The sequence below is a fragment of the Cydia pomonella genome, chromosome 10 (assembly GCF_033807575.1).
Source record: "Cydia pomonella isolate Wapato2018A chromosome 10, ilCydPomo1, whole genome shotgun sequence".
Classification (NCBI taxonomy): domain Eukaryota; kingdom Metazoa; phylum Arthropoda; class Insecta; order Lepidoptera; family Tortricidae; genus Cydia; species Cydia pomonella.
The window spans coordinates 15,479,315-15,507,200 of NC_084712.1; the positions used below are offsets into that span (position 1 = coordinate 15,479,315).

Sequence of the window (27,886 nt, forward strand, 5' to 3'; positions counted from 1 at the left end):
CTAAGCGGTTTTTAGGTACATGAGTAAGAATGAGTAATCACCTTTACAAAACATAGACAATCGGAATCAATTTAAAAAATATATATAGTTGTCTATAGTCTACGATTGTCATTTTCGTCGACCAAATTTCTTTCGGAATAATTTGGTCGATTACAAAATAATAATGGGTTTCGGCGACTATCCTAAAGAATACAACCCGGCTGTGCATGGGCCTTACGACCCTGCTCGTTACTACGGAAAGCGTAAGTTAATTTTTACAAAATTTTCGTCCGTCAATTTACAACGCTTGATTACATAATTATTTTTCCACTTTACAGCTGATACTCCGTTCGGCCAGGTGAAACTGAGCGAAATCGGAGCATGGCTGGGTCGCAGGAACAAAACCCCCTCGGCCTTCATGGGCGCTTGCAGCCGAGGTAGCGTATGATATATAGTTATAATTTTGTATAGGTTATAGCGCTATGTCATTATATCGAATCGAGCACCAACCCCTAAACTACCTTCATTGATAAAGGAAAATTTATATGTTCATGTGAATTATGTTGGTTTAGCCTGGTGGAGCTGGCAGCACAAGTACATGCAGCCTAAGAGGATGACCGCCGCGCCTTTCTTCCAGCTGGTGGTGGCCAACATGATCTTCTTCTACACTATCAACTATGGAAAGATGAGTAAGTTTATTTGTAGTAGAAATGGTGATAAAGGCCTTAATGTTACTATTTTATCCAAAATTGTGTTCAGATATCCTGTTCTGACATTGATCTTCCATTCTTATATGTACTGTGGTGGCTGATGTTAGGGGGCCATCTGATGTTAGGTCAAGTAATGTTTTTTTTGCTAATTAAAAATTAAAAGTTGTGTAACATCAATGATAAAAAATGTTAAACTACTGATATTTAAACACAAAGTTTATTTTGGGATTACTTCAGCTTTAATAATTTTTCACAACATAATTTATCACTGAATTTTTGTTAAATTGTAATTTTAATTTTATGGAATATATCTAACTTATTTAGATTTATTACACAATTTTGAACACCATCATAACTTACCAAAATACATACCTGGCAGCATGATTGGCTGGGTGATCTAGTGCTCAGGTTGTTAAGATTAACCCTTTGAACGCCACGCGTATCGTACGCGGCGCGTAATCGGGAACCTTATCGGTACGCATGAAGGTTGATATTGGGCTGAAGCCGCGCGCGTCATATGACGTCTTTGGCGGTCAAAAGGTTACCATTTAAGCTGAAAATGTTGGTTCGAATCCAGCCTTAGCCACCCGAGGGCTTGGTCACTTTTTCTTTAATATTTTACATCTAGTTCAGTTTATTATTTATATAGTAGTGTAAAACATAACTTAAAAATATATTCACATTACCACAAATACACTTGCAACACTCATAAGGTTGAAATATCAGTAAATGTGTCACTTATTTTTACTTTGATTGAAGTATTTTTTTCTAATCTAATATTTGTCTATTTCAGAGCACCACAGGAACTACAAGTATCACTAAAGATTGTTATCGGAACAAGCCATCAGCAGATAGTAATACTGTATTCATGTTTATGTATGGGTAACATCTGCAAAATCATTGTATTGTAAGGAAAAGTGAATTCTACAGTTACTGCAATAAAGTTATTAGAGTGAACATGATTTTTATTTCTTAAAAAGTGTGTAGGGCTAGGGTTTACCATAATTTTATTGTACAATATATATATTGTTATGACAGGTAGCTACAATGGAAGAGTGCTATAAATGTTACATTACTCAAGTTGACAAAATTGCACTGCGACCATTTCAATATTTCTAAAATCACGCAAATTTCACTCATTACTTATAAATTGTTTAACAATCATATTTTTGTAATATGCTGTCTTTATTGTTTCCTAAATTGATTGGGCAGATTTGGCTATGTGCCCGATAGAGGACACTGGTCGGGCCACTACGGAATGCATTGTGTAGTTATTTTACAGTTCAATAATAAAACAATTCGCAATATTTTATATAATTTTGTTACTACAGTGCTATTAAATAAACCTGCTTAATGATAATGAGCATGCTAATACACTTTTTACATCTGCTAGTTGCCACTAAAAAGTAGCGCATCCTAAACACATTCTAATACCAGTCTATAAAACAATACAGTCATTCGACGAAGCTGTCTAGACAGGGCAATCGTGCGGGGTGCGTTGCGAGGGGCCGGTCGCGCGCTCCCAAGCTGCATACATCGTCATCGGTAGTAGCTCAGTACAGTCAGTACTACTTGCAGGGCTACCCATATTGTTTCATCCAGCTATCCTTTTAGGCAGCTGTGTAAAAGTCTGTGAAAACCCTTCTGTGTTCTTATGCGGTGTCGGCATTTACGCAAACATCAAAGACGTCGGTGCACTGTTACTTTTTACAGTGCTCATAGTTTATGATACTTAATCAAACTTTTTCTAATTGAATTAATTGAAAAAAATATATATATAACTGTCTACAGACCATTGTTGTTTGTCATTTCCGACATCTGAAGAAATTTTGGTGATATCTAAATTATAATGGGTTTAGGAGACTATCCTAAAGAGTATGATCCTAAGACGCATGGGCCTTACGACCCTGCTAAATATTATGGGAAACGTAAGTAGATATATTATCTACCCCATACCCATCTCTTTAGCCACAAGACTATAACTTAGGTATTTTATGAACTTCGTCTTTCAACTTATGGACCTTATGGTGTTATGGTGTATTGTATACGACAGGAATTTCCAACTTGATTCTTGATTTTTTGAATCATTTACCCATCGTTCGGAAGTGATTTTGATTTGGAGCTATCCGAAAACAGCATATTTCGTTTTATTATTTTAAATTAGAGAATCAAACAACGAAAAATGAAATAGCATCTTCCCATTCATGATTCATCACCAACATCCCTTATCACACTATTCCATGAGAGCTACTTATAAAAACCCCATACACCTTACGGATCCAGCTGCCTGTAAACTTGGGGACTGGACCCGAATTTAAAAATGAATTAGCAAAACAGATAAGTACCTTCCACTTGTAAAATATGGGGCATACATTTTGAAACCTCGATATCATCATGTGTATGTGTATTTTTCAGCTGATACTCCATTCGGCGACGTGAAACTGATTGAACTCCCGGCGTGGTTTGCTCGAAGGACCAAATCTCCCTCCGCCTTTATGGGCCTTTGCAGCAGGGGTACCTAACTGTTTATTTAAGTATTATATTATAGTTTATTTTACTTAGCTTTTTACTCTATCCAATTCTGAATACTTTAGGTGTCTCGAGTTCAAAAAAATATTGGTTTTGTTATTGGCCCATCTCGGTAGCAGCACCTCTAGCGGCAAAATATTGCAATATTGTTTCCTCCCTTTCCCGCAGCCTGGTGGAGATGGCAGCACAAGTACATGCAGCCTCGGAAAGTGGGCGCCGCCCCCTTCTTCCAGATACTCGTCGCTAATATGGTGTTCTTCTACGCGATTAACTATGGAAGGATCAGTAAGTGTCCTTCATTTTTCTTGTAGTCGCCCTTGCCGTTGTCTTCCAAAACTTTCTACCGCTCTAGTCGGATGATAGAAAGGCAGATAACGAAATTCCGATTTTGGATGTTTGCGATAGGCCCCATTAGTCAAGAAACTAATCCTAACATCCTAAGATTACAGCCCCGGGCTATTTAATCTTTTGGCCCGATAATGGTATTCCCTTAAAATTTCTAAATGTTAATAATTGCAACTTTGAAACTTTAAAATGTTGCATTGTTTTTCAATTTCAGGTCACCACAAGAATTACAAGTACCACTAGATAAAACATTAGGTATGCAATTATGGCAATTACACCATTTTAACTTAATAATTCTACTAAAAAATGGTAAACATTGAAGATAATATTATAATTGTTATTTAATCCTGATTTTAATTTTAAAAAATGTTGTCATTGTGTGGTTTCAATAAATATATTTTTATAGATAGTGTTTAGTCACTTTGCAAATTCTCCATAACGAATTTTTTTTACTCAATCCAATTCATATCAAGTGCCAATATGGAGGCAAAACTGTAAAATCTGACCTAGTTAACATAACTGAAAATATGGATTGCACTTTGGCCCGAAGCCAACAGCCTGGGATAACTTGATTCAGGCATCAACTCGTCAAACCAAAATTTTGTTTTCACCGGTCATACCGCCAAAAACAGTATTATTTGTTTCTACCCGTCACAAGTAGATGTAGTTCTATTAGGACACATCGTCTTAGGAGTTACTGTGTAATTCATATGTACAGTCAGCAATTAGGGATTGCAATCCGGTCCGGCGGATCCGGTAATCCGGCCGGATCCGGCACTTTTCAGGAGCTACCGGATCCGGTAAAAATCACCCGATCCGGACCGGATCCGGTAAAAATCACCCGATCCGGACCGGATCCGGCAAAATAAAAATAAAACGCCTAAATACAGCAGGCACTGTGCGTTTTAGATGAGGAAAAGGCGACGGATGAGAGGTATGAAGTCCTTTCAAGGAGTTCCAATTCCCACCCCACATCCCATTACCGAGCTTTGGAAACTAATCAAATTTATAATTGTAAACGAAAATTTGAGCACTTGTGAACGGTTAAATATAATAAATGACCGATTTCATATTTTGTTTTTAAAGTGATATCTATTTTGTTGTTAAGAAGTTATTTATTAACTTCAAATTATAGATTAAGGAATAAGTATTACGCAAAAAACTGAAAAATATGTCATTTAATTAACTTTAATATCCCTATACCAAACCGGATCCGGTCCGGCCGTATCCGGCCGGGTTATGGCCAAAATCCGGCCGGATTGAAAATCAATCCGGTTTGCAATCCCTATCAGCAATATAACCATCATTATTTATACAGAACATCACATAAGATAAAAATTAGCATTATTGCGTATTGATCTTTATATACTCATGATGTCTACATTCAGGATGATAAACCTATTAATATATTCTGGCACTGCCACTTTGTCAGTAGAAAAAGGCGACAAATTTAATAAATGTAGGCGTAGGCACAAAGGGTTGATCTTCCATAGGAAATTGGAATTTCGCACCTTTTTAGGGTTCCGTAGTCAACTAGGAACCCTTATAGTTTCGCCATGTCCGTCTGTCTGTCCGAGGCTTTGCTCCGTGGTCGTTAGTGCTAGAAAGCTGAAATTTGGCATGGATATATAAATCAATAAATCCGACAAAGTCGTACAATAAAATAAAAAAATATGAAAAAAAAATCCTGGAAGTAGAACTTAAGAAAGACAATAAATGAAAACTATAGCGGACATGACCAGTTTAGCTGTTTTTGAGTTATCACAAAATGTTTCCCCTTCATAGTAAAAAGACGTACCTACATCCACAGTTCATCCCTTGGTTAACAATCTACTATACTTTAAGCTTCAGTTTAGCTTATTGTGACGGAAGAGTAACTACGAAACCCTACTCTGAGCATGGCCCGACATGCCCTTGGCTGGGTTATTCTATTGACAAGTTGGGTGTGTTTAGGGCTGCCATCCGTCCGGGTTTTCCCGGATTTGTCCTAGTTTGGAGGCCGTCCGGGGGGGGGGTGTCAAGAAGTGCCCGGGGAAAACCCGGACACTTTTCATGTAAGGAAGCACATTAAAACTACATGTAAAAAAATTAAAGGTCTTGTATTTTAAAAATATTATTTCCGGACTCATCCGGGGGAAAAAATGCGATTTACGCCAAATGTCCGGGTTTTTTGAATCTTTGTCCGGGTTTGGCGAAATTCGAGTTGGCAGCCCTAGGTGTGTTTGAGTATTTACTTTTTTTTTTTCTTTCCTATCACGATCCATTAACTAGGACTTATCTATCGTGCTGACGCCCCAATTAGGTTTACTCTGAGTCAATTTTACAGAGTCAAATTTAAGCTACCAAATTTTGAAACCCAGTTGTGAAGAGGCTATATTAAGTCTGCATGTAGAGTGCTACATCAAGTCCATACATTGTCTATTTGTTGCAAAGCAAACTCAGACTAGCTAGACAGACTTTTTTTATATTATGCAAAGTTGAAGTTATTATTATTATTATGTATGAAGTTACCAATGATATAGTTGAAAATGTTACAAGTCAATTCAACCATAGCTATCGAATTGTTACTCACTAATAAAACCACAGAATTCATAAAAATATTTACTTAATAATTACAATAATTTAGTTCAATGTGTGCACAAACATTCCCACAACACTCACAGAGTCCTTAAATGCAGTATTGATGTTCTATTCAGGCTAGACCAAGGAGCCTAGTTGTTGATGTGGATATCACATTTCATTTATTATTCTGAAACAAAAAAATGAAGATATGTATTAAGTATTGTATTTTATGTGAAGACAAGGTGGGATTCCACCAGTGTGCGGCTCAAACATATTTAGTACAAAAATGCTTGTGCTGCTCAGTGCTGTACACAGGTGAAATCCCGCCTTAATAGACCAATTTTTTAGAGGGTTAATATAAACCTTATATAAACTAGTGGTTCTAAGCTTAAAAAATGTAAAAATACTGGCACTTAAGTCCTATAGGCCAATTTCCACCATTTTGAAAATATAACCAAAAAACAAAACAAGTGAAACAGAAAAATTCTTTCTCAAAATTTCATAAGAATTGGTTTAGAAATTCGACCTGCAGAGGAGAACATCCACATATGAAAACATTATTGCCTAAGTTGAAACAGGTACCTTCGCTAAGAAAGTTAATAGCCGGGTCCACACAGAGCGAACATACGCACGAGGCAATTTCCTCATGCACAAACCGGCCAGTGTAGATGTGCCTTGGCCGAGGCGGGGCGCTCAGGTGAGGAAATCGTGAATATGTTTGCTCTGTCTGGACCCGCCTAATCAAGTCATTTGGTCAATTAGAAAGTTGAAAGTTATGGTAGTGTTCAACCTACAAAAGATGTGGGTTGTTGCCAAAAATCATAGGTTCAAACCTCAGTTGTGCGAAAAACAAAAAATCTAAAAGATTACTAAAAAGTCAGTCAGGATCCTAATGAATTAACCACTAGTGAAATCAAATCCACTACATACAAAACATTTTAGTAATAAATGGATTATATCATCTAGAAAAACTGACAATAAAAATTACCAAACCTAGCAAAGTATGACTGGCAAAAAATCACATATTTTCAATATTCTATATTACACACCTTATCCAAATTAAACTGAATAAAAAATATTAAATGACCTTCATGTTAATGGAAGCTACTGGAAGGTAAGTAAGGTGTTTAAGGCCAAAAAAGGTTTGAAAATGTAAAAAAAAATTATATATTTTATAATAAAAAACCCATATAATTGCTATGAAAACTGCATGTTGATACTGATCACAAGCTGTCTGCTTGTGACTATATTTAGAGGCATTGGTGTCATTGTCCTCAGTGATGAGTGGGTGTAAAATTGAGTCACTATTGCTTCAGCTAGCATGTATCATTTCTGGGTTATTTACAACTATTAGTAAATTCAGACTTTTATCTGTCTTACTCTATCATCCCACTTTGGATTGGGATTGACTTGAATTTATCAAGTTATGAAATAGTTAATGAGTATGTTTAGTTTCAATTTTAAGTCTTGGCATATATATATAAAAAATGCAATTAAAATCATGAAATTATTTTTGCCTTCGATTAGATTTAAAAGTAGTTGATAAGATTCATGATGTGAATAGTCTTTGTCACATGTTGAGGCTAGCTGGTATCCAAGTCTTGGGACAAAAAGCTTGTTCCAAACTATACAATGATCAGGATTTTTTATGATGAAAATTTATGGAGCAAACAATGTGCAATCAATTTTCAAATGTATATTACATATGTCCAACATCATCTTGAAGATAAATCTTTTGAGTCACTTTCAAAATGTTTTGTCATTTAAAAAGCCAAACAGGATGAATCACTAAAATAATTGCGTTTTATTGTAACTTCAAGTCACAATGCATGTTCAACTAGAAAGTACTTATTTAGGTTAGTGAAAGCCAATGCTTACCTATTATTGAACTATTACAAGTCAGATCGACCACTATTCATATATTTAGGCTTGAGCTCTTCTATTCTCTTAATGAAGTCCGTCTTCTCGATGCAGCCGTCGCAGACCTCGTCCCAGTCGTTCAGGATCTTCTTCAGGTCTCTGACCTTCAATTTCTTTAAATCAACATTATTTAAGTCAATCTGCTTGTCGAATCGCAGATCGCAGATCTGGGCGTCCTTTTTCCTTAACTTTTCACAGATTTTATCAGCAGGCATTGACCAGCTGAGCGGCTTGGAGAGCTCACCCAAGATACCAGTAGCAGACTCTTCGAGGCCACCCAAATAGTAGCAAAACCTGTTCTCCTTGCCCTTAGAGTTTTTGCAGAACTTCTTGAACTCTGCTTCTATCAATTTTGCGTCTTTCTTGACGCTGTCTGATAACGTGGCTGCGAATTTCTCCACTGTTTTCACGCACACCTCACATTCGCCTTCTCTTAAAGCGAACGCCCCCTGCAGCATCGCCGCAAGTAATAATAAATTAAACACACTAAATTTCAACATTATAAATGTTTCTATAACGAGATAATTTATCCTACTTTCAATGTTAATTAAGCAGCAGCAGCTACAGAGATCGAAATAAAATGAAGAGAAGAATCTCGTCCATTAATGAAAATGAAGACGTTGACAGCTTTACTTGGCGAGCTGTGATTGGCGCACGTTTCACAGTCCAGTTATGAATCGTTCCGACTAACGCATATATTTTTTTTTCACTATAAAGTAATAAGTTTCTTTGAAACAAATAAATTTCATACAAATGAAAAAAATATTAAATGCTTTAATATCTTCGTCTATTATTCGCAACATTCGCATACATTTGGTTCAACGAGTGCTTTGGCTGAAAAACTCACACTCAGTGCACTCAGTTTTTGGTTTGTTAGCCTCTTTTTAAGATAGAACTTTAAAAAAATCAAATGTCAATTTCGTGTCGTCATGGAAACCACATTTTGTTTATCAATATTCAAAAAGTGTGGTTTTGTCAATAAAACGAGCTTATTTCCAAGCATATAAATAGTTCACTACAATAATGACCGAATCTCAGAAAACACAATTTGAAGCGAACCCTCGTGCGTTTCTTGAGCAGCACATTACCGCTTTGCAAAGCGAGTCGAAGATGACTCGAAAACAGGCCCTGATTAAGATCAAGGAAGAGATATTTGAGAACCCGGAGCACAAAGATTGCGACTTAACTGTCGTTTTCCCAGAGGTCTATGCTTACGTCTTGAAGAGTCTCACTGATTCTTCTGAGGCTTGTCGAGAGACTGCAGTGGCAATAATTTCTAACTTCATTAGCCGGTTACCGTTGAACGATTATTATTTAACGTACATTTTACCAGTTCTAGTCCGTCGGATTGGTTGTCCGGAGATTGTAGAAGAATCTGAAGAGATTCGTTTAATCTTAGTCGAGCTAGTTCACCAGATAATGGTGAAATATAATGTGACACACCTCCTGAGTCCCTTCATCAATGATTTCACGAGTATCCTCACGAAGACCAGCACGGACCCGTTTCCCAAGGTGAAGCTGGAGGCCTGCGAGTGTATCATTCTGCTGTCGAGGACCCTGGCGCGGGACTTCCATTTCCAGAGTGAAAGCTATGTAAAACCAGTGTTGTCTAACTTTGCTCATCAACATTATAAGGTTCGGGTGGCAGCAATTAGAGCTATTGGTAAGTTTTAAAATGAATAAACTAGTTTAAAATTTATGAATGTAAGAAATTTACAAGGTTTAATTATTAAATGTTGCTTTCTAAGGTTTGCACTGCTTATTAAGTATTTTTTTGGAACTGATATGTGCCTTATATACTGTTAATTTTCTCACATTGTTGTTATGGTTCATAATAATTATATGAATAAATAAATATTTGGGGCCAATCTTACACAGATCAACCTAACCCCAAACTAATTAAAGCTTGTACTATGGGTACTATATGGATAAATACATACTTATATACATAGAAAACACCCATGACTCGGGAACAAATATCTGTTTTTATCACACAAATAAATGCCCTTACCAAGATTTCGAACCCGGGACCATCGGTTTCATAGGCAGGGTCACTATGCACAAGGCTAGACTGGTCGTCAAATGTGGTCATATGTGTGCTACTTCTCTACATACGCTCACCCATTTTTTTTCTAGGGGCAATAGTAATAGCTGGAAATGCAAAGTGCTTTGAGCTGTCCATCACCCCAATGGCCGAGAAGCTGTTTGATGAGAACAACCAAGTCCGTCTGGCGGTCACAGAGGAGGTTGGCAACTGGATGCTGAATTACCGAGACCGGTACTCATTCTGGCATCGCATGATTCCTCTGCTCTTGACCAGGCAAGTTTACATTGTAATTAAATTATAACTTATACATCTATTTGAAATTTATTTGATTAACATTAAGTTTAAATTCCTAAAATCTAAAATTATGTATGCCAGATAAAGGGTTAAGATATGGTCTTTCCAGAATAAAATGACTTTTTATATAGTTTTATTTTAATTGAGATTAAGAATGATACACATAGTTGGCTTAGTAGATGGCTATATGTATGTCATACATATAATATATATCCTTGGCTTTCGTTGTAAATGTCAAATTATTTAAGAAATAAGTAACCAATTTGTACTCTCTCACTTATTTCAATTCCCAATTAAAATTGCATGAACTTTGTAACTCATTTTCAGCATGAGTGATGTAATAGAAAATATCAGAGAAATAGCCGCAAAACTCTGGACGGACATTGGCCTTCAATACATGGAAGAAAATGAGGAGGATCTCAAGAAAAGAACGGATTTTCTCAAGGACGTGCCGTCACACTACCCTGACCTGAAGAGACCTAATCTAGGCTGCAGGCAGCTGGTGCAAAGCAATATTGGGAAGATTGTGCCAGCTATTGGAAGAGGTAACAATAAGACAGAATGATCCCTAAACAATTTAAAAGCAAAGCCCTTATCTCGTTGTAATAAGGTTTACATATAAAAGTTTAGTTAACTGTGTCGATGATTTAAAGTTATTTTTGAGGATGCTGATTCCCTTGAGCTAAAATTGCCTAGGTATATTATTATATATGTATTATTTTTTAGCTAACCCCTCAGCATACGTCATTTTTGATAATTGGAAACACAACTTTATAACAATCAATTATAAGATTCAAATTTGATTGACTTAAAAAGGACCCACTAAATTTAATGGCCAATGCGCCAAGTTAGTAATACCGTTATGATGAATGACCTGTGTTAATTGCTCTTATATGTACATGTAAGTTACATGATGTAACTCGCACATCATCTGCACATCACATCATCATCACGATTGTTTTAGAAATGGAGGGTTGGCAGGCAGACGCACGTCTCCGCGTAGCCCAGTTACTCTGCTGGCTTGTACTATGCGCAGAAGAAGGATCCACACAACACGCCAACACCATTGTGCGGACGCTACACCGTGGGGCTAGTGACGATGATGACAGAGTTATTCTAGAGGTGATCTTATTGCTATAGAAATAGAGTTTATATTAGCTGCGCAGAAGAAAGTTCCACATGCATAACACGCCTTTATCATAGTGCGGACCACAGAAATATAAATATAACTCATAACTCATAACATCTTTATTGCTCATATATTACATTGAATACAGACCCTGTAAGGGCACAGCAATTTATTCTTATACTATACTATAAGTACTTATATAAGATGCGGACGCTATGATGATGATGATACTCCTGACCGATTTCTGCCACAGCGATTGTGTGTTTTGGAGTAGACATTTTTATCAGGAGGATCAATGATGATGACCGAGCTCTTCCAGAGGTGATTTTATCTGTATATGTACCTATAGATTTAGTGTTAAAATGGGTCCATATATTTCTTACACCAAAATCATTGTGTTGGCTTTGCACAGCAATACCAGCGATGTGTGTTGCCCAGGAAGTGATCTTATTGCTTGTCATATAGATTTGATATCGGCATAGTTGCGAGATTGAAACAGAACGTTAACATCACATTACACCCTGGGGCTACCGACGATATTTCCCGTTTTGTTGTAGAGGTAATGTTGCTATCTGAATGTGATTCATTGTTCCATATTTTATGGTAGGTTATAGGTAGACAGAAAGTGGGCAAAAGTAAGCTCATGTAACAGATTTTGTTAATATGTTTTACAGAAAAAAAATATATAATTAAATTATATTAAAAGAAGACCTTAATATAAGATTAATTTGCCTGTGTAGGTGAAACGCGCCGCGGAGCTATTCGGCTACTTCATCAGCCCCGACACCTGGTGGCCCCTACTAGAGGCCGAGATGGACTCGTGGGGAGCTCTTATCGTTCTGGCGAATATTATCAAAGGCTCTCAAGCGGATCTGGTGCTGCCCAAGTTGAAGGACATATTCAAGGAACTGGCTGATCCAGATAGGTGTAGGGTTAGAAAGGTAAGGAATATCATCTTAACCCTTTTCCAGGCATAGTACGATTTATCGACCACATACGCGCCAATAAAATTTCAACCTTAGCCATCCGATTTAAAGTTCAAATTAGATTGCACTTTCGGAAAATGTGACTTGTCTTCAAATGAATCATCAGTCATTTATTATAACTACAAAGTGTGCAAGGAATTTATTTGCAGGTAAAATACCAAAGGGGTCTCCTCTACGTGTCGGAAGCGGTGCTGGATCTTTGCGGCGAGGGCTGCCAACGAGTACTAGAAGAATTGTTTACCATCAACTTCACCGTCTACGCCATGCCGGCAGATGATAAGGCCCAGTTCATGGCTCTGTGTGAGTGCCCTGATATAACTGTAATATTACTTTGTAGCAGGTGCTCTGCTCTATTTCGCTCGCAAAAAGTTCTTTTTCTAAGTAACCCTATTGCATGACACCCCGTCTACATAATTGCGAACGAACTTTTGAAAAGCGTTTCTTCTTAAACCATTGGCACTCTGGCAAGCCAGCTTTGTCAATGGAAGAAGGCGGCAAATTTGATATATGTATGCGCGAAGGACCGATCCACCCATACAAATTGAATTTATATTAATTTCAGCTTTTTCTTGGATTTACGCACTTGGGTTATTTTCTAAGAAAAAAACTATGCGCCCTAACCGTTTTCTCGAGAAATGCCATAGTTGCTTGCTTCGATAAATTCAGGGCCGGATTTAGGGGAGGGCAACCGGGGCTACTGCCCCGGGGCCTCCACAAAAGAGGGACCCCCACAATAGAGAATTCAGAAAATTTACCATTTTATTTGGAAAAAATTTGGGGCCAGGGGGCCTCCTCACCTTTATTGCCCGAGGCCTCCAGACCTCTAAATCCGGCATTGGATAAATTGGTTTAATAAAATTGCATTCATGTACAGTCAGCATCAAAAGTAGCGGATCAAATAAGGTTTCATAAGTATCTACCATTCTGTAACAGCTTAACAAAAAGTGATGTCTTTAATATAGAGCATCAAAGACTGTAAAAGATATACTTTCGAGCGTGAATTTTAGAAATTTATCTATATTCGGAAAAGTTATCCGAAATATCAGATACTTTTGGCGCGTTGTTTCATCCGTTACTTTTGATGCTGACTGTACCATCAGCCGTAAAAGTGCATGGCGACTTTATGAATGAATTCATCCATAATTTCTCCATGCAATTACGCAGCTCACTGTACAAAATATTAAGTATCTTTAGGTAATGGGCGTTTTGTATCGAGGGAAATATTCCTTAAGGATAGATCTTGATCGTCGAAGAGTATTTTATTCGTGATAGTTTAACTAGACTAGAGGCAACACTATTTTGCTCTACTAGTAGTCTCGCTAGCGTGACGATACTCGGGAGGTTGACGTTTACCGAACGAGTGCGTGCGACAGAATGCCGCGGGTAACCGTACCCTTGGTCCTTTTGAGGAAACATTACTATTTCCTGATAACGGTGTAACGGTACCGAGAGTTTCCCACGTAACTAAAACTACGCTTAATTACACACAATAAAATGGGCAATACCGTCTTTGTTTCTGCCGCAATTCTACGAAGGTGAACCCTAATAAACAATATAATACAATAACTTAATGAGTGAACATTGAACAATAGTCGACCGTAACGGTTTCAGGTTATACAATAACATAGTGCAACCTTACGGGGTCCGGCCTTCGAGAACTGTTTTTTTATTTTTGTAGCAAAATTAATCTACGAATTCTATTTTCTAGTTATAAAACTATTTCTATTTCTAATTATTAATAAATGATTCCATATCTACATGCTAAATAATGTTGTAATGGACGGACACGTCGGCTACATACCTACAAAGTAACGTATATGTAAAACATAATTCCTCGTTTTTCCAGCGAATCTGGACAAGCTCCGTTTTGCAGAGAATTGCGGGCGTACCCTCACCACGCTGTACGAGAAGCATATTCGCCACATCCTGGCCGCTATCACCTCGGACGCCCTGACTTGGACGCTGTTGACGCCAGACAGGTGTCTTCTGGAGTGCGTGCTGTTGAATACTGGTACGTATTATAGTGAATCTGGACAAGCTATGTTTTGTAGAGAATTGCAGGCGCATTTTCACCACACTGTACGAGAAACATATTCGTCACATTCTGGCCGCTATCACCTCGGACGCCCAGACTTCGACTCTACTGACGCCAGATAAGTGACTTCTGGAATGCGTACTGATGAATACTGGTACGTATAACATCCAACCTGGGCAAGCTCCGCTCGGCAGAGAATTGCGGGCGTACCCTCACCACGCTGTAAGAGAAGTATATTCGCCACATCCAGGCCGCTATCACCTCGGACGCTCTGGCATGGACGCTGCAAGTCACCAGGTAGGTCTTTTGGAATGCCGGGAAAATATTAGGTAAACATAATCTTCTTCTCCTACTACCTGCAAGGTATGAGTCGATCTACACATTAGTGCAAATGATGAGGTGAATAGCGAACGCGTGATCCGAAAACAGCTAAAACATTTCAATTCAAAAACATAATCTCAGCATCTCTCCTCACAGGTTCAGCCATGTCGTCCAACCTGCACCTAATAGCCCCCCTCCTGAAGGAATGCCTCGCGACCCCCAAAGTGGACCCCGAAGTCAAGCTGAAGATGTTCACCGCTCTCTCCACCGCCTTGTTGCGGCGGCAGGACAACTTTAGCAAGTGCAGCGGCGACATACTAGAGGCTTTCTTAAAAATTATCATTGAAGGTACATTGAAATATAGATAAAAATATGGAATCTCATTAAGCATTTGGCCCATACACTTACATCTAGTCTAGTTCTTCCATATCTAGTATTATGAACGATCGTTGGGACAATGTAGGGTAAACAATTTCGCGTAAATGATCTTGTGGGGCTCATGGATCGAATATAATTCAAGTCAATATGATATTCCTTACACAATTTTGTAATCACAGGCTTAAAAATCATCTAACATTTTTTTATTAGCCTATTTTACTTCTTCATCGCTGGGCAGTCTACCACCACACGACCCTGCTGTGTGGATTTTCGTACCAATTCGGGTAGAATGCGTCCAAGTCGTCTCTCCATCTCCTCTGCCTGCGACCCGGCCTGCATCATCTAGAACCTAAAATTACTAGCATAAAATTTGAATAACCATCTGATTTTATAAAATTTTGATTCTCATCTCATTCTTCACAGAGGTGATTTTGGTGAATCTGGTATGGGAACCAGGCCGCACTGCAGAAGCAATTCGCACTGCCGCCATCGCGTGTTTATGTTCAGCATTGCAAGAGAATCCTCGCAACGAGCTTGAGACGGAGAGCGGGGCTGACGGCGACAAGCAGGGCAAGGACAAGGCAAGTTGAACTCTATTGCTACGGGAATAAAAATCAACTTAATACGCCAGGAACTATCTGCACTGCCGTCATCGCGGGTCCATGTTCAGCATTATAAGAGAATCCTCGCAATCGCCATCACATATATCGGAGCGGCCAAGGTGCTCACAACTATCTCACGCCTCTATTGTCAAGGCGTTAGAGTGAGTGTTCAGTTATTTTTTAGCACCTTGGCTGCTCCGACATATTTGCCTGTGCCTCGTAAAGCCAAAGGTCCTATACCTATACCTATAGGATTTATTCAGTTCGGTGAAATTTAAATCATATTCAATTAGAACACAGTTGCATTTGTTCTGTTTCGTTCGATTTTCAAACAAAATAAAATCAAATGTATATTATCTGCACTGTAGGTTCAAATTTTAGTGGCAAATTTTGGATTTGTCATTTGTACGGCTGGGCCTTAGGAGTAGGTAATTATAATCTAAGTCTGACAGTAAATATAATTAAACTATTAACTTTCCAGGAAGTAAATCTATTCCCAACAAAAGAGTCCCTGGAGCCATTCTTAGAACAAATAGTCCCGTTGCTCAACAGTTTACTGGATGACAACTCAGCACTGACTAGACAACATACTCTTCGAGCCACGTGCTGTCTGGCTACATTGGCAACTCGGCGAGGTTGCTTCACTGCTGAAATTTTACACAAGTCATACTTCGGTAAGTTCAATCATGTTTACAAAATTTTAACAGATTATTACAAACTTCTTGTCCAACTCTTGTACACACAATCCACTTTGTGATTCGTATTCAAGTTGTGTGGCTGTATTTTGTTTACGATTACCAATAAAACAATGCAACACGGATTTTGGGTAAATACAGACTGAAAATACGAATGAAAATGAGGTTGAAAGTATTTAACTACTTCTACGCGAGCGTTGCAAGTTTAAATTTCATATTTTCGTGTTCACAGGAGTTTTGAAACGTCTCGACGACAGCAACGACAAAGTCCGTTCCTTCGCCGTCCAAACCCTCACCACGTTGTTCAAAAACCGCCCTGTCCCGTACAACACCGTACTATACAACGCACACATCGATGCTACGTACAGCGCCATGCTTATACACCTTGACGACACCTCCGAGGAGTTTCGCAAGGAGATGCTAGGTGTGACTTTAAAGCTTATGTTGTAGTGTTTAAGGTTTATTTTAGTAAACCGGGAGCCTACCGCGAAAACTAAATTCGCATATTGCGGGATCTTTCTCTTTTACTCTCACTAAGACGTAATTAGAGTGACAGAGAAAAAAGCTCGCAATTGACGAACTTCTATTTTCGCGGTTATAGTCCAGGACACATTCTTGTACCGTCGATACCATACTCTACAACGCACACATGGACCCATACAACACCATACTTATACACCTGGACAATACCAGTGAGGAGTTCCGCAAGGTAATAAATAAAAATAGATAAAATAAAATAAAAAGTGTAAGGGAAATTCAGTTTTATGTCATATATTTAAAGTTCATAATAGGATGCTCATTATTCAAGAAACGCCCTGTCCCGTACTACACTACAACATACTCTACAATGCACACATAGATGCTACATCTTGACGACACCTGCGAGGAGTTCCGCAACGAGATGCTAGGTGAAACTAGAATCCTTTTTATGGTTCCGTAGTTTTATAATTTATACGGTTAATTTTAGGACGTACAACATAATACTGTACAATGCAAATGTAAGCTGTGCGCGCTGTACAGTGCCATACTTATATTACTTATACACTTGAACGAGACCTGGAAGGAGATGCTAGGTGGGGAAATTTGGGACTTGTGCTTCAAGTCCGTTTTAGAACGCTCTATCGCATTCGTGACTCCCCCCACCCAGTTACTCAAAAATCAATAAACTTACCACCAAACTATACTTGATCAAGCAAGTATTTCGTACATTAACACGCCATTTCCTATCTCTAAGGCCCTTAGCACACTTGATTAGATTCGCACGTCGCTCCGATGTTTGAGGGAAACAACGTATAATATAGTGACATCTCGCTCGCACGTCGGAGTCGGCGACGTGCGAATTGCATTAAAAGTGGACTAAAAGTACCTTACGCACGTGCATTATTGTATTGCTCTCTCGCTCGCACAGTGGCATTGACGTCGGCATCATGGGTGGGACAGAAATATAATTATGTGAGTGCGATAGAGATAGGAACAAGCGGGTCAATACAACGTGCCCGTGAGCATTGCGAGAGATTTTAACGGTGCATTCCTGATGGCAACAGAAGCAAAAAAATGTAATATGACTTTTTTTGAACACTCCTGTACATAAAACGTAATTTTTATTGATAAACACATAACCTAAAATTAACTAAAAAGTTTTTTTTTTATTTGGGGGTAGCCTCTCGAATACATTTTTTTAATTTTTCGATGTCAATCAATAGGTATGTCCAGACTAGACCTCAAAGTGGCAATACCGCAGTCAAAAATGTGTTTTGTACCGACTTATGGCGAAAGAATGATTTCGAAAAACATTTAATTATCTCTGAAACTAATCCAGAAAATTTTATATGACATTTTAGTTTCTAAATATTACCAGGAATGCTTAGTTAAAAAATTTAACTAAGCATTCCTGGTAATATTTAGAAACTAAAATGTCTCGCAATGCTCACGGGCACCTTGTATATCGTGCTTGACTTACAGTGCGACATAAAAAAGTAGAAAATAAATGAGGGGCCACTTTCTTCGTAACTCCACAGTAACATCACATTTTTGACGTAAAATGCTTAAACATGGCAACAATTTTATATGGAACTTGTTTAGTATGAAAAATTTAGTTCAGGTGAAATTCTGCAATATGGCGCGTTATCATATATTACTGGTCCGGCTTTACACACATATTACATCTTTTTTTTTCAGATGCCCTGATCACGCTAAGTGTCGTTGACCCACCACTCCTCATGAAAAAAGTGAAAGCAAATATTCAACTGTACAGGAATAAAGCGGCCTATGAACGGCTTTCTACCCATATTGAGAAAATATTGAAGTCTTAGCTTAATTTATATTTTAAGTTTTATCGTACAAGTCAATTTCCATGTAGGCTTGATCTTGCAAGAAATTGGGATTGGGGCCTAAGTAAATGGTCCTATTTATGAAGCGGTAGTGGCCGTGGATTTAAATCCTGGCTCGTAACAATGAGTTTTTCGGTGAAGAAACACATCGTGAGGAAACCAGCATATATCTGCGAAGAAATTCAAAGGTGTATGTGAAGTCCCCAATCCGCATTTGGCTAGCTTGAGGACTATAGCCCGAGCCCTCTCGCGCATGAGAGGAGGCCTGTGCCCAGCAGTGGGACGTATATAGGCTGAATTATTATTATTTTATTATTTTATGGAGAGTTAGAGTGTGATATCCGTGGGACTGTCCAGATTCCTTAAGAATTTCGAGCAAAATTAGAAATACCAATCGTGATCAATGATCATACAAATATTGTACCTAATAGCCTCGTAAGGCAAAAGGGCCTATAGAATTTATTCAATTCGATGAAATTTAAATCATTTTCAATTAGAACAGAGTTGCAAGTTTTGTTTCGTTCAATTTTCAAACAAAATAAAATCAACTGTATTACCTGCACTATGGGTTCAAATTTCAGTGGCAAATTTTGTATTATTTATTTCTGTGGCTGGGCCTTAGGAGGATAGATAAAGTGGCATTTGTTCATGGCTTAATTTAGCTAACGACATTAAGTTAAGAGGTCGTTTAGCGAAAAAGTCCATCCTCTAAAATTTGTCATTTAAATGAATGACTGCTTTTTGACAGAAAGTTCAAATTCTTTTGCTAGTTTTTTGTGGATTGGACCCTTTTCCCTGGTGTTAGTGTTGCAAAAACCTACACGTAGAGGCAATTAACATGCATGACTTAGGTACAGCGAGCTGCAAAAGTGCATAGCTGCTTTATGAACTTTATTTGTTTGTAAAGTGGGTATGCACCGTGGTATGCACTTTTACAGCTGGGTGTACATGAGTTGTTTTTATGCAGCTAGCTAAATTTCGACTTGTCTAGAGACAACTTAATGAATTTCATTGTAAGATCCTTTCATGATTTTAGTTTATAATTTAGAAGTGCAATAAATTGGTTTTATCTTGGAAGCTGTTTTATTTGTTCTGAGTAATAATCATGCAATAAACTTTATCCTGGGTACAATCTCCTAAGGGGCTGAAAATAGGCTTGAAAGTTCTTATCAATGAGTACACTCGGCATCAAATAGATTAGTGACGGCCGAAGTAGCCAAATATCGTATCGTATCACACCGTAGCGTTGTTATCATAGAAACAACGATGTGTGTGTCTTTGGCCACTTTGGCTATCATTATCTAATTATTTGATGGTGACTGTACAGTCGCCATCAGATATATCGGAGCGGCCAAGGTGCTCACAAATATCTGATCAAGCTTCTATTGTGAAGCCGTTAGTCGTTTTCAGATATTTGTGAACACCTTGGCCGCTCCGATATATCTGATGGCGATATTACTATGGGGAAGGGTATTCGTAGACACGGACCAGTCAAATACAGTCAACTGTAAGCATAAACAACGCTTACTAGATGGGAATATTTTTATAAAATACACACCTCCAGGCAAACTCTGATTTCACGCATTTAGGACCAAAGAATACAATATGTGTAGGACCAAATAAAGGTATTAAAACGATTTCCAGGTGGCTGGGAATTAATTCCTAAAACGCTTTTTTTGGATCAAAATTTTGGTCAAAATTTGATTGGCCTAGTAGAAAAAGGAGGCAAATTTAAAAAAGGCGCAAAGTATGGGAGGTAGAGGCAAGGAACAAATCTATTATCTGCCTCTACCTTCCATAGCGCAAAGAGTTGTCTTTTTCTACTGACAATGAGTTTGCCACAGTATAAAATTATAATATTTATAAAATCAATAATACAACTGAAATGTAATAAATGAGTTAAAGTAAAAAAACCGACTTGAAAAATGAAGGGACGAAATACATATATTATATAATATATGCGCTAGCAAATTATGGAAAGATATTAATTTCTGGGAGATCAAGCCTTGCTCGGAACACGTATAAAAACTCAAAAATGTGCATTTTCCCAGAGATAACACCTAGCTAGATCGATTTTTCGCCCCCGAAAACCTACATATAGCAAATTTCATCGAAATCGTTAGAGACATTTCAGAGATCCCCGAAATAAATTAATATACATACAATAAAAAACGAAATCGACAAAGAAATCACAGAGTTCTAAGGTAATATAAATTCAAATAAAATACGGCTGTATTAATAGCTTCCCTTTTTTTGAAGTCGGTTAAAAACCGGAACGATCAAACGGGATGATACCCGAACGCAGCTGACTGCAAAAAAAAATGAATGACAGCTCAGCTGTCAATCGTTGAGAGCGCCGAGAGCGGCGCGTTGGATCGCGAGATTGGATATTCTTTGTTATTTTTAATCAACTGTAGGCATAAATCACGACATATCTCCTATTAAATGATTCTGCAAGGAAATAACTATTAGTTTTAATAACTTGCATAATGGAAGTCACTCGTAAAAGTACGTAAAAAAATAATAAAGTGCCGTTGCTTTGTGCACAAGGTGTTTAGAAGATTTGTGTTTTATTTTTCAGATTTCAAGGACTCCTTGCCTCTTGTGAGTGAGTCTATAAAGAGAGCGGACTTTCTAGTGATAGATGCGGAGTTTACGGGGTTAACACATGGGCCGGACGTCAGTATGTTTGATTCTCCGGGGGAGTATTACTTACGAACTATGGCAGGTTGTAAGGATTTTTTATTAATCCAATACGGGCTGTGTGCATTCTACTGGGACGAGGATGCGAAGCAGTACATGAATGACGCGTATAATTTTTATCTGTTCCCGCGAGGGCGGCCCGGGCCGGAGCGGATGTTTCTCTGCCAAAGCTCCAGTTTGGATTTTCTGTCAGCCCAGGGGTTTGATTTTAACAAGCTAATACGAGACGGTAAGTTGAATGATTTACTACCATTTTTATGGTATTTAAGTCATAATTTTAAATAAAACATCTTCATCTTCATAATAATTAAAAACTATTTAGAGGAAGAGAGATATATAACCTCAAATCCTCATAACTATGAATATGTGCAATTTTGTGTATTGATACTACTTCAATACAGCTAAGTGCATAGTTCAACTCTTTTGTTGTATACAGAGGTTCACATAATATCTCACAGTTTTTTTATTATTTTGAAATGTTTTTCTGAATACTGACTAATGCTAACCAGTATATTTTTCAACTCCAATTTTGTGCGGTTTTATAATATATGTTTATTGTTTAACCATTATAGAGGTACAATACATAAAGAATCATAAAACTTGTATGGGGAGTCTATCTAGCTATACTTGTAGCTGTAGTTTCTCTTGTATTTGTGATGAATCAAAGTCCTTGGTACAAACAATTACTTTTATTTTACTCCAAGTTCTTACTTCAACAATCTTAACTTAACAAACAGTAGTCCTCATACTAAATGTTACTGGTTCAAGCACCATAGCGAGAATGAATCTTCCACCCCATCGTATGTTATATTTATACTTTCTCATGATTAGAATTGGCGGGTACAAAGGAAGGGTCATCTTCGTGAGTACCGACAGACTAATTAACAAATATTCGGGTAAACATAATCACATTTGTTATCACTACTCACAGAATGCCATTAGTTTAACATATCTCAACACTAAATAATTATAATTTATTCTTGAAATCTTATGAAATATCACGAATTGTTTACTGAAAAGTTTTGAGTTTTTTGGGTTCAAGTGGAGTCAAAATCCATAAATGAAAGTTAAACCAGTTAATGAAAGTTATTAATGGCTTGGTCATTTTTTAGTATATGATATCTATTTCATTCAAGGGACTGTACCTACCAATTATCCTGCTCTATATAGCTATCCATGCCATGATCGGCAATGGCGACCCTATCTAATTAGGAGCATGAGCTCTAATATATGGCTTAAAATAGGCTATGAAAATATACCAATATTATAACAGGTGGTCAAGGACTTTCAAATCAATGAGGTTTTCAGAACTTATGTAATTATTTCATGTTTACCTGTTGCTCTTTGAAGGATAATACCAGGACACTTAAGCAAGATGACTTTGATTTCGATTACGTAAGCTGCATACATTTTTGTTATTAGAGTCGAGTTAAATTGAAATTGTTGTGAGACATACTAACATTATGGCTTAGCTCAGGTGATTTTAATCACTCGCGCTACATCTTTCGGAGAGCCTAGGTCTCCTTTTAGGCATGAGTGACTAATAACATGTGAGTTAAGCCATATCAGTGTAATGTCAGAGTAGAGTTTTTAAAATGTATGAACTCCTATTTGTAGGTGAAGTATGGCGGACTGTTGATTTCTTGTTGCATTTGTATCCGGGAAGCATTCAACATTATTGTCCTCAAATTTTCATGTTCTTCTACAGAACAGAAGGACATCTTTTAGTTTGCTCTCATCTAATTTATGTAATTCCTTTACAAACATACCTTTTATGACTTATGTGTTATAAATGATATATTTTGTAGATTTGAGAGCTTGTTCCAGGCATTCCATACATGACGGAGCCCACAGAGACTCGCCTGCGAGAAATGCTCACGGAGAGGCAGAAGTTGTATGCGAATGAGACTAATATTATCCCAGTGCCAGAGGAGAACAAACAGCAGATTGAGGATATTTGGTGAGAAATTTGATAATACATTTGTGATTTACAGTACTTAAAAAAGTAAAACATTAAAAAATATAGGTTCACGATGCTCAAATTTGTGCGTCATGGTTGATTCACGATGACGCACAGATTTGAAAAATCAAAACTTTAAAAGCATGACAATACGAACCAAAGCACGCATCTTTTGTGAATGAACCGATCTATAGAACTATAACCTCTGTCCCTAACCTAACGTCCCATTTTCCTAATACTATTACAAATCACCTCTAATTTTTAAATCATTATTATATTGAACAGAGTTGCTGTTGTTTTGTTTCGTTTGATTTTTAATTGAAACAAATTCAAACCTGTTTTCTAATAGGGACCGTGCGCGTTGGAGGGTCTGCCATCTTGTGGCCTGAATCGGAAACAAACATGTACATTGACACTTCACGCCAAAGCAAGTCTACCATTCGCGTACGTTTTCTTGTGCATAGTAGGTTCTGCCATCTTGTGGGCTACATTGGAAGAATAAACTCCACATTTACACCTCGCGCCAAGAAGTTGACGTCTTCTGTGCTGCCCCCTACAGTTTATGTACGCTCTCTTGACTGCCAATTTTTCTTGTATAGGGAGACGCTAGAGGATAACTTCTCTGTTCAGGAAGTTATTTAGCCTTCAAGATTATGAGCCATCAAGAAGAATAATTAACTCCTCATTCACCAAAATCAACTTTCTATGCTACATTGGAACACACAAAACAACTATGAAGCTCTTTAATTCTGAAGCTTCATTACTCATTTTATTGTTTTCGTCCGCATGTCACTATTTGATGGGTGCTTTCCGAGAGTAATACGAGGGCTACGTTAAAAAATACCCAAAATAAAATACATAACACTTTTCTAGATAGATAACAAACAAATCAAACTACACTTCAGTTTTAATTTTTGTTTCAGTAAAAGAGTGCGTCAGTTCCTCGATGAGCAGAAATCAGAAGAGATGGAGATCGACCGCTGCAACGCGTACATCAGGCGGCTGTGTTTCCAGGAACTTGGCTTGCGTTTCAAGGGGGAAGCGTACGTGGAAACCAAAGTACTGGAGAATAAAAACAGGTATGCCAAGCGTCAAATCAATAAGCTATGCAGAGATTTCTAACTTTTGTGATCTAGTAGAGAGACTGATTTTACCCTCATTTAAAATCAATCCAAGGTGTACAGTGCAGTCTTATTACTGTACACTTTTCCGTTTACGTTGCGATCAACTGTAGCGTAAACCTAACGTGCATACGTCATGTGACATTAAGAAAATAGAAACAAAAAAAGGATTACTCAAATCGGACCACGAGGCTCGGAATTATCGGTGAATATAACTATATAAAAAAGTAGCCACAACCAAATAAATAAAAAGCGGCCAAGTGCGAGTCGGACTCGCGCATGAAGGGTTCCGTACCATTTATGACGTATTAAAAAAATCTACTTACTAGATCTCGTTCAACATTTTACCACTTAGGACACACATTTTACCACTTTGGAAGTGTCTCTCGCGCAAACTATTCAGTTTAGAAAAAAATGATATTAGAAACCTCAATATCATTTTTCAAGACCTATCCATAGATACCCCACACGTATGGGTTTGATGAAAAAAGATTTTTTGAGTTTCAGTTCTAAGTATGGGGAACCCCCAAAATTTATTGTTTTTTTTCTATTTTTGTGTAAACATCATAATGCGGTTCATAGGATACATCTACTTACCAAGTTTGAACAGTATAGCTTTTATAGTTTCGGAAAAAAGTGGCTGTGACAGAATCGGACAGACAGACGGACATGACGAATCTATAAGGGTTCCGTTTTTTGCCATTTGGCTACGGAACCCTAAAAACATTAATTAATAGCACAATAGAATAACAAAGGTACGACTCATCTAAAGGAAATCATAAATATTTGTAATATTGTTAAGTTGTTGTCAGTCACGTAGCAACATAGTATATAAACCCTGTTTTTTCTAAATAAATCATTCAGTATCCATCCAACCTTCAGCGTATTATTCTACCTCCGCCACCATCGCACTCAATTACATCGAGCAAGTGTAAGGGTTAAACGGCCCCTACAAAAAAAAATATAAATATTACAATTTTAAATATAAATATTAGTTATTCACTCTCCTGTAGCTTGTCCGACGGTTTAATAATAAAGAACCATAAAAGCATAAAATAAAGTCATCTATTGTAAAAAGAGCGTAAATGATTTCTTATAAATACATATACACCGTATTCTTTTTTATTTCGTGCATCCCTGAGCTTAAATTAAGTAACTCTCTCACCGGTATTCTCATTAACTCCATTTCGGAGATAATCAATCATTCATTATTATCTTATAAGGCCCTTACGAGCGTGTACACTTGCGTTAGGGCAACACTAGGGCTGTTTGCATATTGATTAGTGTTTAGTGCGCATTCATACATTTGCTACTAAACGTAAGTACTATCTCGGTTTTCAGTTGTTTGATTGAGTTAAATGTAATGCCCGTGTTATAACAACGCTATATGCAACATTTAATTACGTTTTATAAAAATAAAAACAGTTAAAACAATAACAATTAAAAAAAAAAATTAAATATGCCATTTAGTTTCCTTAAACGTACTTACCGATACCCCTAAGTTAACGGAATTCAATAAAAACACGGTGTATAAAAAGCTAACTTTTTTTTAACCAAGAACCAGTACCAAGACAGAAAACATGACTATGATTGTTTGATTCATAGAGTACTGAAAGTGACACGGGTAACGCCAGAGAACGCAGCACAGGATCGCGAGGCTATGAAGAAGGACAAGGAATGGGAGGAGTTTGAGGAGGCAGTTGGGTTCTCTAAGGTGGCTCGGATGATCAGTCAGTCGGTGAGTAGTCCAACTTTACCCAGGGTTTTGTAATAACACAGATAATAACCAGATAATGTAGTGCAAGACCCTAAGGCCATAAAAAAGGAGAAGGAATGAGGTTTTCTCCTCTTACTCTTCTTCCGGAAAGCAGTTGAATTTTCTGTGGCCATAATAAGCTTCTTTAAGTTTCATACTCGTACAGCATAGTTGCTGCATGAGTATGCTGTAGCATTGCTGTTTGAGTGACTTAGAGCCTTCTTTTTGAAGCCTATTTTAAGCGTTTACGTCGTATTGCCGTTTGTCATTGCTTACTATACCTTATTAACTAATTACTGTAAAATACTGTTTTGTTTTATATTTATTTTAGGAGAAGCTGGTGGTCGGACATAATATGCTGTTAGACGTGCTCCATACGCTCAACCACTTCTTCCAACCGTTGCCACTAGACTACCCGACTTTTAAAGAATTTGCACACTGCATGTTTCCTAGGTGAGTATTATCATTCTTTTAGGGGCTACTAAGCCTCTAAGGTTCGCGGCTTCCAAGACGGGGTCTTGGAAGCTGCACGTTCTACCCGAGGGTCATGGAACGACAGCGCCTCTCGACTCGGACGCCTAACATACATTGGTTTCAACGAATGTGTGGTGTTCGGAGTCAGCGTCGACCGCACACGCTCGGAGCGTTACATGGTTGGGACATTCCAGCCACAGTGGCAAGCGACCAGAGACTAGTTCGGCCAAACGTGAAGCGCGGGGTCCACTCAGTTTGTACTACTTATTTTCTATTTATTAATTTAATTTAATTTTATTGTTGTGTTTACTATGTTTGTACCCTTACCGCTCAGTTAGCAGTGCTTTCATATATATTTTCCCGATAAAATGATGATTACTGGTGGTAATAGACACTGAGGCTTAGCTTAATGTATAGATATAAATATTATTGTTCACAGCCTACTAGACACAAAATATATGTCCAGTTTGCCACCCTTCAAGGACAAGGTGAATTCCAGCGTGCTGCAGCATTTGTTGGCCACTCTGTCAGAACCGCCTTTCGGCCTGCCTAAAGTCGGTAAGTTGAAACAATTGACTTCAAGTCCCATCCATAATTTAATGCATAATAAGCAGTTTGGTTTTACACGGGGTCGCTCGACAACCGATGCTGGTGTTGAGCTAATTAAGCATATCTTCGATGCCTGGGAGGAGTCACGAGATGCTATAGGTATCTTCTGTGATTTGTCTAAGGCCTTCGACTGCGTTTGTCATGAAACATTAATCAGGAAACTACACTATTATGGAGTTAGAGGAGCGGCACTGGATTTACTTAAGTCCTACTTAAATGGTAGAATACAAAGGGTCGATGTGAATGGACAGCGATCACCGGGGTCATTGGTCTCTATGGGTGTACCACAGGGGTCAATATTGGGACCTTTCCTGTTCCTTATCTACATAAATGACTTGCCATTCCTTGTAAAGACCCACCATGATATAGTATTGTTTGCAGACGACACTTCACTTATTTTC

General features: G+C 37.9%; 5 protein-coding genes across 5 annotated transcripts in view; 4 read left to right on the forward strand and 1 right to left on the reverse strand.

Annotated features, from left to right (window-relative positions):
* The first annotated feature begins 81 nt into the window (after positions 1-81).
* Positions 82-1,646, forward strand: LOC133522245 (putative ATP synthase subunit f, mitochondrial). Its single transcript, XM_061857515.1, has 4 exons — positions 82-242; positions 318-416; positions 552-668; positions 1,483-1,646. The coding sequence occupies exons 1-4, from the start codon at positions 164-166 to the stop codon at positions 1,509-1,511; spliced, it is 324 nt and encodes a 107-aa protein (XP_061713499.1). The 5' UTR covers positions 82-163; the 3' UTR covers positions 1,512-1,646.
* Positions 1,647-2,424: 778 nt separating this feature from the next.
* Positions 2,425-3,975, forward strand: LOC133522246 (putative ATP synthase subunit f, mitochondrial). Its single transcript, XM_061857517.1, has 4 exons — positions 2,425-2,617; positions 3,105-3,203; positions 3,387-3,503; positions 3,778-3,975. Exons 1-4 carry the CDS (start codon positions 2,539-2,541, stop codon positions 3,804-3,806), a joined length of 324 nt encoding a protein of 107 aa, XP_061713501.1. The 5' UTR covers positions 2,425-2,538; the 3' UTR covers positions 3,807-3,975.
* A 2,176-nt stretch (positions 3,976-6,151) lies between these two features.
* Positions 6,152-8,666, reverse strand: LOC133522253 (mesencephalic astrocyte-derived neurotrophic factor homolog). Its single transcript, XM_061857522.1, has 2 exons — positions 8,004-8,666; positions 6,152-6,312 (listed from the first exon to the last, which is right to left on the reverse strand). Exon 1 carries the CDS (start codon positions 8,543-8,545, stop codon positions 8,018-8,020), a length of 528 nt encoding a protein of 175 aa, XP_061713506.1. The 5' UTR covers positions 8,546-8,666; the 3' UTR covers positions 6,152-6,312; positions 8,004-8,017.
* A 265-nt stretch (positions 8,667-8,931) lies between these two features.
* LOC133522251 (dynein axonemal assembly factor 5) lies at positions 8,932-19,939 on the forward strand. The gene is made up of 12 exons (XM_061857520.1): positions 8,932-9,708; positions 10,182-10,365; positions 10,714-10,931; positions 11,351-11,508; positions 12,256-12,456; positions 12,651-12,801; positions 14,348-14,512; positions 15,014-15,205; positions 15,659-15,820; positions 16,323-16,511; positions 16,765-16,956; positions 18,711-19,939. The coding sequence occupies exons 1-12, from the start codon at positions 9,069-9,071 to the stop codon at positions 18,842-18,844; spliced, it is 2,586 nt and encodes an 861-aa protein (XP_061713504.1). The 5' UTR covers positions 8,932-9,068; the 3' UTR covers positions 18,845-19,939.
* A 1,247-nt stretch (positions 19,940-21,186) lies between these two features.
* The window catches only part of LOC133522252 (poly(A)-specific ribonuclease PARN-like), a 54,111-nt gene continuing 47,411 nt past the window's right edge, over positions 21,187-27,886 (forward strand). The window contains exons 1-7 of the mRNA XM_061857521.1: positions 21,187-21,370; positions 21,444-21,794; positions 23,393-23,525; positions 24,449-24,604; positions 26,252-26,384; positions 26,734-26,855; positions 27,316-27,434. Coding sequence (XP_061713505.1) covers positions 21,352-21,370; positions 21,444-21,794; positions 23,393-23,525; positions 24,449-24,604; positions 26,252-26,384; positions 26,734-26,855; positions 27,316-27,434 — 1,033 coding nt within the window. The 5' untranslated portion in view covers positions 21,187-21,351. The remainder of the gene's footprint in view (positions 21,371-21,443; positions 21,795-23,392; positions 23,526-24,448; positions 24,605-26,251; positions 26,385-26,733; positions 26,856-27,315; positions 27,435-27,886) is intronic.

Coding starts and splice junctions, on each gene's coding strand:
- LOC133522251 (XM_061857520.1), top strand. CDS start 9,069: ATGACCGAATCTCAGAAAACACAATTTGAAGCGAACCCTCGTGCGTTT. Junction 11,509..12,255: donor ATGACAGAGTTATTCTAGAG/GTGATCTTATTG, acceptor TTGCCTGTGTAG/GTGAAACGCGCCGCGGAGCT. Junction 12,457..12,650: donor ATAGGTGTAGGGTTAGAAAG/GTAAGGAATATC, acceptor ATTTATTTGCAG/GTAAAATACCAAAGGGGTCT.
- LOC133522246 (XM_061857517.1), top strand. CDS start 2,539: ATGGGTTTAGGAGACTATCCTAAAGAGTATGATCCTAAGACGCATGGG. Junction 2,618..3,104: donor TGCTAAATATTATGGGAAAC/GTAAGTAGATAT, acceptor TGTATTTTTCAG/CTGATACTCCATTCGGCGAC. Junction 3,504..3,777: donor GATTAACTATGGAAGGATCA/GTAAGTGTCCTT, acceptor TTTCAATTTCAG/GTCACCACAAGAATTACAAG.
- LOC133522253 (XM_061857522.1), bottom strand. CDS start 8,545: ATGTTGAAATTTAGTGTGTTTAATTTATTATTACTTGCGGCGATGCTG.
- LOC133522245 (XM_061857515.1), top strand. CDS start 164: ATGGGTTTCGGCGACTATCCTAAAGAATACAACCCGGCTGTGCATGGG. Junction 243..317: donor TGCTCGTTACTACGGAAAGC/GTAAGTTAATTT, acceptor TCCACTTTACAG/CTGATACTCCGTTCGGCCAG. Junction 417..551: donor CATGGGCGCTTGCAGCCGAG/GTAGCGTATGAT, acceptor ATGTTGGTTTAG/CCTGGTGGAGCTGGCAGCAC.